Raw genomic sequence first — 13,657 nt, 5'->3', positions numbered from 1 at the left:
TGGTCTTGTCTGGTCAGGAACTAGCCTTGGGTCTGTCCTGGTCTGATGTTGCTTATCCGAGTTGAAAATCTTTTGCCAATGGAATTTTTCGTTGACCGTGTTGAGCCAGTGTTGAGTTTCGCGCTTTGAGTGGCCTCGCCTCGGAGACCGGAGGACATGCAACATGTGACATTGAGAGCACAGAGGCGGCTCCACTTCCACTTTCTGAAGACCCTCGAGCCGCAGCACTTTTATTTATGATATACATATACTTAAGCATTTTTTTGTTGTTGGCTTTTGTCCTTAACCATTTTTCAGCTCATTTATTCATATTTACATTTAACATGCGTTTGTCTCTCTAACGAAGTCAACGTAAATCGATATTCAATAAACGACATCTGTGAACATTTCTTTCCCTTTCCCCCTCCTCACTAACTCAACCCTCTTCTCAAATTGATAATGATCTCTTTGTGTTGCCCAGCAGCAACAGCAACAGCAGCAGCAGCTGGCCCTGGGGGTTATATAGTACAATCGTATATATATATATATATACACGGATATGCTTACAAACCTATATGTGTATAGAGAGGCCAGTTGAGGAAAGAGAGAGCTCAAGTCCGATGCATATCTGTCAGGGATGTCAAAACGACATAAAGACAAAACATAATTTATGCTGCACATGCGACGAAAATGTCGGAAAAGCCAATCCCAAACCCAAAACCCAAATCCAAAAAAGGTTTATGTGCAATTGTTTATGACTTTTGTTGCTACTGTTCCTCTCTCTGTTGTCTTGAACGATCTTTAACTAATTTCTTATGCTCAACATGATTGACTAATAAATTTTCTTCATTTTTGTCATTTTTCTTCTTCTAGGTAAGCAAAATGGGACTGTCTACATATACATATGTACATACATACGTGCATACCACAAGATCTACAAAATGATTGGAAACGATTTGTAACAGTAAACTATATAATATAGATCATTTCATAACGATTACAACCATACCCTGTAGCAGCTTAAGTATTAAAAATGAGTCTTTTTGGATCTCTGGCGCCATCTGTGGCCTGAAGTGTCATTAGAGAGATCACCATAGTGCAAGAATCACATAAGATAGTCTCACTTTAAATCTATTTAAATTAAAATAGAATTGAGTGCTGGTAGATGTAGTCAACTCTTATATACCCCCTTCTAGTCTGTGAATACAAGGTATTGATTTAAATGAAAATGTAGAAATTATAGAAAAATCTGCTTCTCTCACAAATGTGGAGCATTTATTTATTTTTTTGGTTTTTGGTTTTGTCGAAACTATGTCGGACTCATAAATCAGACAAGCCATTGACACATTTCGTTTGTAGTTGTTGTAGAGCTTTTTTCTTACCACATCTATCAAAAATAATTAATAGAAAAGTTGTCGAAATGTCAATGGAAATGACAAATCTAATTAATTGAATGTCTTTTTTTTTTTTTGTCGAAAAAAATTGACAAATTATAAAAATTATTATATGTATTATGCATAATACTATTTTGGCGGCTGTGTGAACTATGAAATTGTTTAAAGCGGCTTACGAAATGAAACAACAAAAATCTAAATAAAATACAATTAAGAGATTAGAGTAAATGATTAATTGGATTTTACCATCTCATTTTGTATACACATATGTATACATATATATATATAGTCAAATAAATTTAATTTCTGTTGTTGTTGTTGTGTGGCTAGACAAAACACAAAGAGCGAATGTTAGGGTAGGGCCAGATATATATATTTTGTTTATATTTTTAGCAGGTGTCACTTGGGGTGAGGCGTTGAACAAAAAAATAGAATTCAATTTAATTTATATGTGGATGGGATTAATTTTTTAATTCCTGATTTCAAAATACTGATTAGAACAGATTTCACAGGGTGTATTCAATTAGTTTAGCCGAATGCAAATAAATCTGATGTCATATGAAACTGTTGTAATAATTATTACTGAAATGTTATGAAATTTTACTTTTTTTGTTATAGTTTATTCAATAAATTGATTAAGACTCTTCTGGCGTATTATTAAAATTTAAATATTTAAAATTTCCATCAAGTTTTATTTTTTTAATAATTTTTCGTTATTATTTATTTATATTTTTTATCAATATTTTCAAAAGTTACAACCAATTGATAATAATCTTAAGATTTTTTAATCTAGCAAATAATTCCTTTGTTAAAGAGTATTTCACATTCGCTTTAGTTTAGACCGAAACCTTTTCCATACTTGAAAAATCTATTTATCACTTCATCTTATGATAAATAGTTGCCTATTATAATGCATATTTCTTATATTAACATAGTCCAAACTGGCCATAATCCAATCCCTGAGCCGAGTTCTTTTCATTAATAAACTTACATCACTCGCCAAGACCATAAAATATTTACATAATTTTATCTTTATGATAAAAGTTCCGCCTAAAAGCCACTCCACATTTCACTTTACTACTCCGAGTTCAATGCCAATGCAATTTTTCAACATGCCAAAAAAAGTTGTAGGGATAAACGAACGAATGGGAGCAAGATTGAATTCCATCGGAAAGAGGGACATAAAAAGTGTAGATAGAAAACAAAGATATAAACTATAAAGAGTTGATAAGAGACAGAAAAAAAAATGACTAGAGTGGGGGGAAAATATGACATTGATCGCTGCCTGCTGCTGCCTTTCTCATGTATATACATATGAGTCCTGTTCTGTTCTGTTCTTCTGTCCTGCCTCGGCCACATCCTATCCCATATGCAGCCCTTTTTTTCCTCTGTCATATATAAGTATTTATGACTGGGTTCAATTTGTGGGTTTTGCAATATCTTTTTTTTTTTTGTTTGCAATGGGCAAAACTTTAAAAGGATTTCAGTGTTTTTTCGTTTATGAAATTATTGATAAGAGCGCACACTGGCGACCCTTTTTATGGCGGTTTCTTTTAGCCAGTGCAAAATGCATATTTAAAACTTGCAAAAAGTTGATAAGCCAACGAAAGCCCCTTAACTCCCTTTAGCAAAATGTGGTTTTCCCAACACACACACACACACACACACACACACACGTAACCCCTCACAAACACACACAAGCACACACACTTACACATGTCGAATTTAATTAACAGCGCAAAAGTCGCAGAGGAAAAGAAAACCAAAAGCCAAAAAAGAAAAAAAAGAATAAAACACCCAAAGAACTTGGGGTTCCAGACAATGGAAAATTGTTGTAAAGTGAGTGGGAGGCGAGTCTGGGAATTGCCCGGCGGCGCCAAATTAACAATATGCGTACAATGTGCGAAAAAACACAAGTCTTTAGCCCATTCCCTGTCAGATCTCTCTGTCTCTCTTGCTTCATATATTTTTCTCTGTCTGAAAGCGAGCACATTTCCCAGGCACCTTCAGGCGTTTTGGCTCATTAGCGACGACGTTTTCAAAGTCTCCGGCAGTCTGAGACATGCCCTGGCATAAATTTGACATTGAAAATGTGTTAAGAAAAGTGCTCAAGTAGTTGAAATCGCTCCCTCATCAGTGGCCACAGTGGCTCAAAACAAAGATAAATGTTTACAAATTGAATAATTTGAAAAGTAAGAGAGGTTAGAACCCATAAAAATAATAACCAACTTTGGCAAAGAGGTCTTTAAGCTAAAGTTAAATATGTTAATAACTGGTAAAATGTTAAGAATTTAGAAATGTTTCTTAAGCCTATGCTGTAAGTAGAATTTATTTTCTAAGAATCGTTAGGCATGATTGCGTTTGATCAGCTTATAGATCCAACTCTTCTCTAATTTGTTTGATATATATTTTCTATATTTTCAATCTTCAACCACTGTGCGTATGGCACTTACGTATACATATAACTCAATAGGGAGTTGCCTGCGGTTTTCAGTTTTTGTTGTTGTTGTTGTTTTGCCTAATCAAATGTTTAGCCCAGTCAAAAGGCAAAAAGGGATGGCATTTTGGTCCTTTTGGGTTTTGCCAGAAGGGGCCTAAGGACATATGCCAATATGTTTGTTATATTAATATGCCAAAATAGCATTTTGAATAATTTATTTGATTTTTTGATTTCTCGGGCATTTTTTTTCTCTCTTCTCTTTCCTTGCCATCGATGTCTGCGTTTTCTTGATGCAACAATAAAAACAATAAAAGTTGCCCCTAGACTTTCATTACTTAAATGTGGTGTGTGCTTGTTTGTGTGTATGTGTGTTTTGGTCCTTGTTGAAAATCCTCACATTATGAACCATAATCCCTGTTGGTTTATTGCGGTTTTTATTGCCCTCCCTGGTCGAGGTCCTCAAAAGCAGGAGGCAAAGGAAAACGGGCAAATATTTGACTGCTCTTTTGGCTGTCTCCTTTTGGATATTTTTTGTTTTGCTTCTCATATATACATATATATTTTCGTTCCTGCATATTACATAAATGTGATAATGATTTATGTTCCCGGCTTCTGTTTACTCTCTTCCTTTCTCTTATACTCTCTTGGCTGTTTTCTTCTGTTTCTTGTCTTGGCCCACATCCGCCGTGTTGGTAGGTAAATACCAGCATTTAAATAATTGGCAACCAGGCAGCTTCCGCTTTAGCCTGCTAAAAGTTGTTGCTCTCGGCACCTAAGCAAACAAGCAACAACAGCAACAAATACAACAATAACAATAGCAACACCAACAACAATCACAAGGCGCGCAAATACAAAGACAAACAAATAAAAATTAAACAAAAAAAGAAAAACGGAAGAGCATTTTCTTCCAGCATTGCAATCTGAAGAACAATAAGACGTTTGGAAAGAAATTGTATAGAATTCTAAATACTCTGCATTTGAGAGCAACTTCATGTTTCACAATTTTTACATATAAAGTTATATATAATATATTTAACCCATCATGTTCTATATTCCTCAAAATTATCAAGAAAAATCTGACAAACAATTCGTAATTTTAATCTCTTCTTAGCCATTGAATCTACTAAAACCGATTCGTTTTATAGTCTATATAAATTAAACAAATTAAAGTTAAATATTATAAATTACAATTCTGTTAAAAGTCTTTGTTAAGATTCTACGAACGAGGAGACCGAAACAACTTTCTCAAAATGCTCCCAAAAGTATGCCTTAGTTATGAATTTTCATGTTTTATGTAATATAAAATCATTTTGATAAATTGAATTCCATTAAATACACCATATGCTCCAGTTTTACCCTAACCCATCAACGCCAAGCATAAAAAACGAAACATTTATAAGCGCCTTGGCGTATTTAGCTCCACAGCAACAACAAGTAAATATAAATCTGCCACACACATACACACACACACACACAGCCATACAGTCACTCATTCATATTAACTTACAACAAAGCTTAAGTGGCAAAAGTTGTGCAAAAGGCTTACAAACTCCTCAAGCTTTCAAACAAGCAAAGGCAGCTCCTTTTTTTTTCTCTCCACCTCATACCAATCAAACAGATACCCGCTTCTTCCTTCCACCCCCATCCCCCATTCTCGTCAAACAACAACTCCTTGTTACTCTTCCCTAAGACAAGCAACCCTTTGGACAAAGTTGCATGCACATTAATAATTAAACATTTCAGCATAAATAAATAAATGGTAGCAAAAAGTTGAAATAGAAACAAAAACAAAGCCAACATCAGCAGCTGGCGGCAAATCAAAAGCAACAACTACCAAGAAGAAAAAAACCAATGAAAAGAAAAAACGGAAAACACGAAAAAAAGCACAGGAAAAACTTCAAGTCGCGTTGCACTAAAAGCTTATAAATTATTGTTGCAACAACAAGGAGATACAGGAGAAGGAACCAGGAATCGAATGTCCCCTACAGCATGCCCCTTTGTCAGGCTTTGTTAAATTTTTATACTCTCTATCTCTCTCTTAGTTTCCCTTTCTTGCTCACTCCCTCAATCTGTCTCTCTTTTATTCAGTCTTTTGAAGCAACAAAATGTCACAACTTCCGTGAGTCAAGCAACTAAATTTACAAAAGCGAACATTCTGTGAAACAGCTGCCACATTTTGATTTGTGACAAAAACACAAAACAAAACTTTGACTTACATTTTATGTTTGATAAGGGCAAAAGAACTCAAATCACAAAAAAGTGCTTAAAAGAATCAATTATAAATATTAATATTTTTTAATTCTTAAGATGAATCTATGATTCTATAGATAGATATAGAGAAGAGAACTAAGAGATTTGGACTAGCTAAGTTCGAACCTACGACTAAAATTCTTAGTATTCTCAGAATAGTTTTGGTAAAGTTACGCCCTTAGTTAAAAGTTTACTCTTAACGTTGTTTTAGTAGCTTCACTTTTGCTTATAATGAGCTTTGGTTATATCATTTCTATGCACATATCATCTTAATTAGTGGTTTTCCTATAGACTACCCCAATATATGCCAACATATTTACTTCACACACACACATATCACCCACCCCACACACACATTCACAGTCTTACGCACACACTCAACCATTGGGTAGACAATTTGCATCTTCCACTTAGTTGCGGCTATTTGTTGTTTGATTACAAGCCTGTCTTGTGGGTGCGATAACATGTAAAGAGCAGGAGAAACTAGCCAAATGATTTGCATATGTATAAATTTAAAGCAAATGTTTAGAGTAATGAGAGAACGAACTGAAAAGTGGAACGGGAGAGAGTGGATGGGGACGCTTTTTAAAGTTTTGCCGTGTGATTTGTGGAAAGTTGTGATTTTTCTTGTCATGCTAATAATGATTGCATATACATACATATGTATATGTATGTATGTTTCGGCCCCAAGACGCTTGAAAGAACTTCAATGGCTTTTAGCACCTTTGGCCAAATGTAAATTAGCAGAAATTCAAATGGAACTGCAACTGCAACATCAGTGCCAACAGTGGCAACAGGCAAGAGCAGATGCTGTTGACGGTTGCTTTTGCTTCTTGCTTTTTTGTTTTTCATTTTTTGTTGTATGCTTATGTTGGGCAAACAACAAGAACAACATACATAAACTAAGATAACAGACAGAAGTAAGAAAAGATTTTCCTAACAGCAGCAACAGCAAATGCATTTCCTGTTATTATTGTGGCTGATGCTGCTGCTGTTCCTGCAACTCCAACACGTTAGTGGCGCATTATGAGCTGTGGGTTTCACTTCATTGCTCTGCCCCCTCAGTTACCCTTCCTGTCACTCTCTCTCACCCACACATTTGTTGCTTTACTGCTTGCACTCACTGTGTTTACTTAGGTGCATGCCAGCAGCACTTTTTGCTGTTGTTGCTGCTGTTTATTTACTTAAGACTTCTTTCAAATTTGAGTTTTTCTTTTTCGTTTCATATGCATAAATTGCCAAAGCCACCCACAAATACCTACAAAACACATACACAGACACACACATACACAACAAATGAGTATCTAGTAGTATGCCAAATGAACGTAATTAAGTGCTCTATGCTTGTATGCCAGTTTGATGAGAAACATTTATACGAGGGCTAGTATAAGACTTTACTACTGCAAGATTCATGATATTTTTGGGGTTTTACTAACAGTATTAGGATTGCTGTCTACTAAATTTAAACAACTCGACCAACAACATAAGTCTGTATATTATTAAAATTATTGATGAACAGAAAATCGAAGTTACCCCTCGTATTAGGAGTTATAAAACAAAGTAATTTTTATGAATAGTTTCATGTTACCAAAAAAAAAAAAAAACTTATAAAATGAGAAATTTATTTGCTGAAAATCCTCTTGTATCCTTTGTATCCCTATTAGTCCGCTTTCTTTTGTTGGCTAGTGTCACTAAAACATTTCCGTATGAGCTCTTGTATGGAACACTGTTGCATCTGTTGCTATCAGCATAATCAGCTTCAACATAGAGCTTACATCAGTTCAGTTTTGCCGTGAAATGAAAAGTTTTGCTTTCTGTTTTTGCGTTTCTTTCATACATATTAATATGAAAAAAATTCCAACTGTTTTTCTTCAGTTTTCCATTTTCTCTCATTTGCTTTTCCTCTGTTTTGCGTGTGTGTAGAGGAAAATTCTTGAAGCAAAGTTCAGTTATTTCATTTTTACCTGATTTGTTTTTGCTCCTGGCTAACTTATCGAAGTTGCTTCCTCTGTTTCTCAGTTATTTTTTCATGTGGTTTCCTAGTAAATGCAGAACAGAAAATATAAGGGAAAAATCTAAAGTTTTCAGTGTTTATTTCACTGCAACATATTTTTGCTTAATTAAATATTTTGTTAGTCCTGGCAAAAGAATTTTCTTACATTTGGTTTTTGTGGTGTCGACTCGTATGAACAAAAAGGTTTTCTGCATTTTGTACTTCTTATTTAATTTTAATAAGCAACTGGTAGACAAATATTTCATCTGAGCTATTTCATCATTTAAATTAGCATGAAAAACTGAAAAGAGAAAATACTTTGAGATATACATAGATAGTCATTTACTGGGTAGCCATGACAACATGAACAATGGCTCTCTGGCATCATGGCCAAAATCAGACAATGACTCAAAGCTGGTCAACAAAGCAGAGAGGAAGCAAAAGCAGCAGCTACACAAAAGGCTGCTTGTTGCCTGGATTGGTGAGTAGAGCACAAAGGAGATAGTCAAAACCGAGTTACCCCAGCCAAAACTAGGGCCAACCAAGGTGCTGCTGCACTCACATTTGACAAATATCATTTGTAACTGGGGATGAAACAGAATCACTGTGAATACTGATTTTTTCAATAGTGATAACAATGTCACGATAAACCCGTAACTTGATTTGCATATTTTTGCAATGAAGGCGTAAAAAATGGCCAAAATTAATCCTTTAACACCGATGAGGTAATATGAGAACCCTCAGTTCCATAGATAGACTCTACCATGGAAATGGCATTCAATGAAATCGTAAGCATAATTTTATTTTGAATGTTCTTCATTCTTGCAATATACCTTTGATAAAAGTTGATATAAAATATAATATAAAATAGTATAATATTTAAGAAAGGATGTTTCAATTCCCAGTTCGGCATTAAAAGTAATCTTGTAATAGATTTTTAATACTATTAATAATATCTGTTGAATGGATTTACTTATTAAATTTCTTCCACTGTCCGTTTAATTACTCTCCATTATCTTTCTTACCATTTCTACTTAGTTTTGTAAATTTATCAAATGTCTTTGGTGATTTATATACCTTGTGACCTGCAGCTGTCTCTGGTCATCTCTACACCAAAGTGAATTCACTTTTGCAGTCATTCTCTCATTACTATCCGCTTTCAATAAATCTGCAAAACTTAATTTCCGGCTGAATGATGTTACCTAACCAGGAACCTAGTGTACCCCCCTCCCCAAACTCCAATCGACATAGATACAAAGCTATGCTTTCTCTCTCTTCCCCACTCGATTTCTCTTTCATTCCCCACCCATGCTCAATATACACATTTTTCACCTTTAAGCGCTTTTTGTAATTACATTTCAGCTGTTCTCGGTTACTCCGCAAAACTGTTGTTTTCTGGGAATCTGTTGGATGTTGGATCTGGCTGGCTCCTACTGGCTGGCTCTGGCTGTTCCTGGTTTTAATAAAGTTTATCTAGCGTTTGTCCTTTGTCTCATCCTTATCGACATGCAGAAATTTATGTTTAGTCTTCTGTTTTCTGTCTCCTCTCCATGTGGCACCCTGGGCGAGCAAATATTTTCTTGAAGTTAATTGAATTTAAGCAGTGGAATGGGAGAGAGGCTAGAGTACAAAGCCTCAAGGAGGTTTTCTTTTTTAACATAATTTTAACTTAGATTTTGAAACGTTAATGGCATCTTAATTGCTGGACTCACTCCTTAAGTGACAAAACTTGTTTCAAAAACGGGCAGACTGAAGATAAATCCCTAGAGCAGGGAATGATAACATGTGTGAGCTCTTAAAAAACACATCGATGGGATGATGATGAGTGAGTTAGGGATCCTTGTCATTATGGGTGAAACATTAGCTGACACTCTCTTGGTGGGCAACAAAGAAAACCGAAGAAAATGAGAAGATGAGATTTTTCTACAAGTGGCCTGTAAGGGTTTCCGCTGTCAATTGAAAAGATCTTTACAATGTTTTTCTTTCTTTCACTAAAGTCTCCTTTTTACTGATAACTAATTTTTTTATTTTGGTTTCTCTTTTCTTGTTCCAGGTGAAAATCCGCGCATCATTGAGCACCCTATGGACACGACGGTGCCAAAAAATGATCCATTTACGTTTAATTGCAAAGCCGAAGGCAATCCAACACCAACCATACAATGGTATAAAGATGGACGGGAACTGAAAACGGATGCGGGTTCACATCGCATAATGCTGCCCGCGGGTGGTTTATTCTTTCTGAAGGTAAAAACATAACCTCTATCATTATGATGAATTTTACAGCTGTTGATAAAAGGAGAGAAAGAGAAAGTTATACACACTATTTCGCCCCTACTTCTGAACAGATCTTTGTCTCATGAGAAAGGCAACATTTGTGCATAAATTTCTCATTCTCATATTATTTTATGCGCTTCCGTTTCAATGCATATTCGATCGAAAACCAAAATACATTTCCAAATGGTATGATAAAAATAACAAAACAATGGGTTCGAAGCCCATTCTCAACTCTGTGTGGAGAGAGAAGGATACATCATAGGCCTTCTCCACCTTCAGTGACTTGAAAGGGCTCTCTGTGTCTCATCCCTGCGTAACATTTCGTGCGTGCACATTTCACAATTTTAGCTAACGAGAGACTCGAATCTAAGCATGACTGAGGGGGCAAAAGTCGCTCTCATTCTATTCTATTGCAATTTTCTCGGACTCTGTGTGTGTATATTTATTAAATTCCTTCAACCCTTCGCTCTTGTCATGTTGTTATTTTCATTAAATGCAACATTTTGTTTTTGTTTTTGTTTTTTTTTTTATTGTTTTCATTTCAAATTATTGCTAGATGACTAAGTTTTAAATTGAAATAATATACAAAAGAAGACAGCAAGAGAAAAAAATTAAATAAAGGAAATGGCCAGCAGCCATTAAATTGACTTGAAATTACTGAGTTTTTGAGGCCAAGGAGATGGAGCGGCAAAGATGGGGTCTTATCTCAAGCCTAACACTTCAACAATTTGTTGGATTTTTCACCCTTCCCCATTTAATTTTATTTCCTTTTCACTTTTTTTTGTATTTTGCCTAAAAACGTAAGTGAATTGTCGTCGACGAGCTTACAGTTTGTTGCCAATTAAAATTGAAGTGGCCAAGTGATTAAGGGCCGCACACAGACCCCCAATTGGACCCTCAAATACTATACTGTATATGCGTGTGTATGTGTGCATGGGGTGGATCTGACATTAAAGTCTTATTCAATGTATTTTTTAATTAAATTAAATTGCGTATACGCAGGGACTGGTCAAGAGCAATGGTAACAACAGGAAGAGACTTAACTGAGGAGACACGTTTCACGTTTTATTTGCTTTCGGTTGAGCAATTTTTGAAAGACTTTTTGATCTCTCACATACACACACATCCCTCGTATCAGGGACACGTGTCTGGACCCATCAAAACAGCCTATTAAACTATACTACTTAAAATCTCTAATAATCTTTTTCACAGTACTTCTCTCTCTATAATCATTATTTTCTTTTCGTTCTCTATTGCAGGTCATACATTCACGTAGAGAAAGCGATGCGGGCACATATTGGTGCCAGGCCAAAAATGAGTTTGGTGTGGCACGTTCAAGGAATGCAACACTGCAAGTGGCATGTAAGTAGATTTAGATAATTACTAACTAAAATAGTTTTAGCTGTGAATTTGAAAGCAAGAGACTGGGCTTGCTGTTTTATATCTTGAAACTAAACAAGACTACGTTCACTTATTGCTAGATCTTTGCTTATTTGCAATTGACTTTCTGAATGGCATTATAGGTTTTTATTTTGGAATTGTAGTCTAAATATAAATGAATATACCGATTTACACATATACAAAGTCGCTAGAGATTGAGTTCAATGAAAACTTATTTGAAAATATTAAACTTTTAAGTTAATCACAGTCTTCATAATTTATCAACTTACTTAAGCTTAAATTATCTTCCGAATGCGGTTATAGTTTTTCTTGTAGAGTATTACCCTAGTCGTCAATACTGCAATAAACTGTGCAACGAAGGACATTGATCGATTAAAGTCCATGTACAAATTTCAGCTAATGAACAATTTGGAGGGTTGTTGCATTTCATTCGACTTATTTCTCCTCCTCCTCCTCCTCCTACTCCATGCCAGACAGCTGCAATTCCTCATGTTACACTGAAGAGCTCATTCCACCTTCAGTTTTTGTCCTGTCATTCTCGTCATACGGATGATGTACAATAATCCCACATTGCTTTCTAATTAATAAAATAAAGCAATTGCAAAATATGTTTCTCTTCTCCTTTTCGGTAAATGATATTCTGTACATTAATTAAATGTCTAAAAAGTATAAAATGAATTTTGAAGAGCTTTAAGCGTTTGATCATCTTTTTGGCTTTGATGGCCAAAGTAAAGTCCAACCCAGGCAGTCATTCAGTCAGTTATTCAGTTGGGTCTTCCCTTTTGCCTTTGGCGTGCAATGAAGCGCATTATGCGTTTATTGAAGTGCAGTTTTTTGCATTTTACAGCAATAAAAATACACAAAAAGAAATATGGAAAAAAAAAAGAGTGAAAAGAAGAGAAAATACGTATTGCAAATGCCAAAGCTTATTAATATTTCAGTTAGCTGCTGCTGTAACTGCCGTTGCTGCTGCTGCTGCTTGCTTTGGGGCAAAGTAGAGACCAGAGAAGGTTCAAAGCCAAGCCAAGAACCTGGGCATCATTATCAAGCTTTTATTGGCAAATGGGCGACTCATAAAATATGAGCAAAATGGGAGTTGGTGGGGCTGAAGGGGGAACAAGAGGAATAAAGGGGATGGAGTAGAAGAATATGCCGGGGACGAGCTTACTTTACTAGCCAAAAGGATGGATGGATAAAGGGCAAAAGCAAAATGGACGTGGTTTTAGTACCTGTTCAACTGACAGTTATTAATATTGAATCAATCAAAGCACTGCCACTCATTCTCACTGGCAACCCATAAACCACCCATTTACTGACTCTTTCTCCTCCTTTCTCTGTCTCACTGTAGTTCTGCGCGACGAGTTTCGCTTGGAGCCGCAAAATACCCGAGTGGCCCAGGGCGAGGTGGCTTTGATGGAGTGCGGTGCACCTCGCGGTTCACCTGAACCGCAAATCTCATGGCGCAAGAATGGTCAAACATTGAACCTGAGCGGTGGCAACAAACGTATTCGCATTGTCGATGGCGGCAATTTGGCCATACAGGATGCCCGTCAGTCGGATGATGGTCGTTATCAGTGTGTGGTTAAGAATGTTGTGGGTATACGTGAATCGGCGACTGCATTCTTAAAGGTTCATGGTAAGTAACACCTTACTAACGATTGCAAGAATCATTTTCAGTTTTCGTTTTACTTTTTTCTCTCGTTCTAGTGCGTCCATTCCTCATACGTGGCCCACAGAATCAAACGGCTGTGGTGGGCAGCTCCGTTGTATTCCAGTGTCGTATCGGTGGTGATCCTTTGCCAGATGTCTTGTGGCGTCGTGCCGCCTCCGGTGGCCATATGCCTTTGAGTAAGTTTCACTCAAGTTCAATTAACCGGAAATACCCTGCTAGCCATGTTGTTGGTTTACAATTTTTTTCGTTCTTCT

At 36.0% G+C, this 13,657-nt stretch overlaps 1 protein-coding gene across 1 annotated transcript in view; it reads left to right on the top strand.

The window, feature by feature from the left end:
- robo2 (roundabout 2) overlaps positions 1-13,657 on the top strand; it is a 44,691-nt gene that overhangs the window by 17,594 nt on the left and 13,440 nt on the right. The window contains 4 exon segments of the mRNA XM_068294561.1: positions 10,110-10,300; positions 11,590-11,692; positions 13,080-13,367; positions 13,439-13,579. Coding sequence (XP_068150662.1) covers positions 10,110-10,300; positions 11,590-11,692; positions 13,080-13,367; positions 13,439-13,579 — 723 coding nt within the window.

The sequence above is a fragment of the Drosophila tropicalis genome, unplaced genomic scaffold (assembly GCF_018151085.1).
Source record: "Drosophila tropicalis isolate 14030-0801.00 unplaced genomic scaffold, ASM1815108v1 contig_845, whole genome shotgun sequence".
NCBI lineage: Eukaryota > Metazoa > Arthropoda > Insecta > Diptera > Drosophilidae > Drosophila > Drosophila tropicalis.
This window is presented reverse-complemented; position numbering and strand designations above follow the sequence as displayed.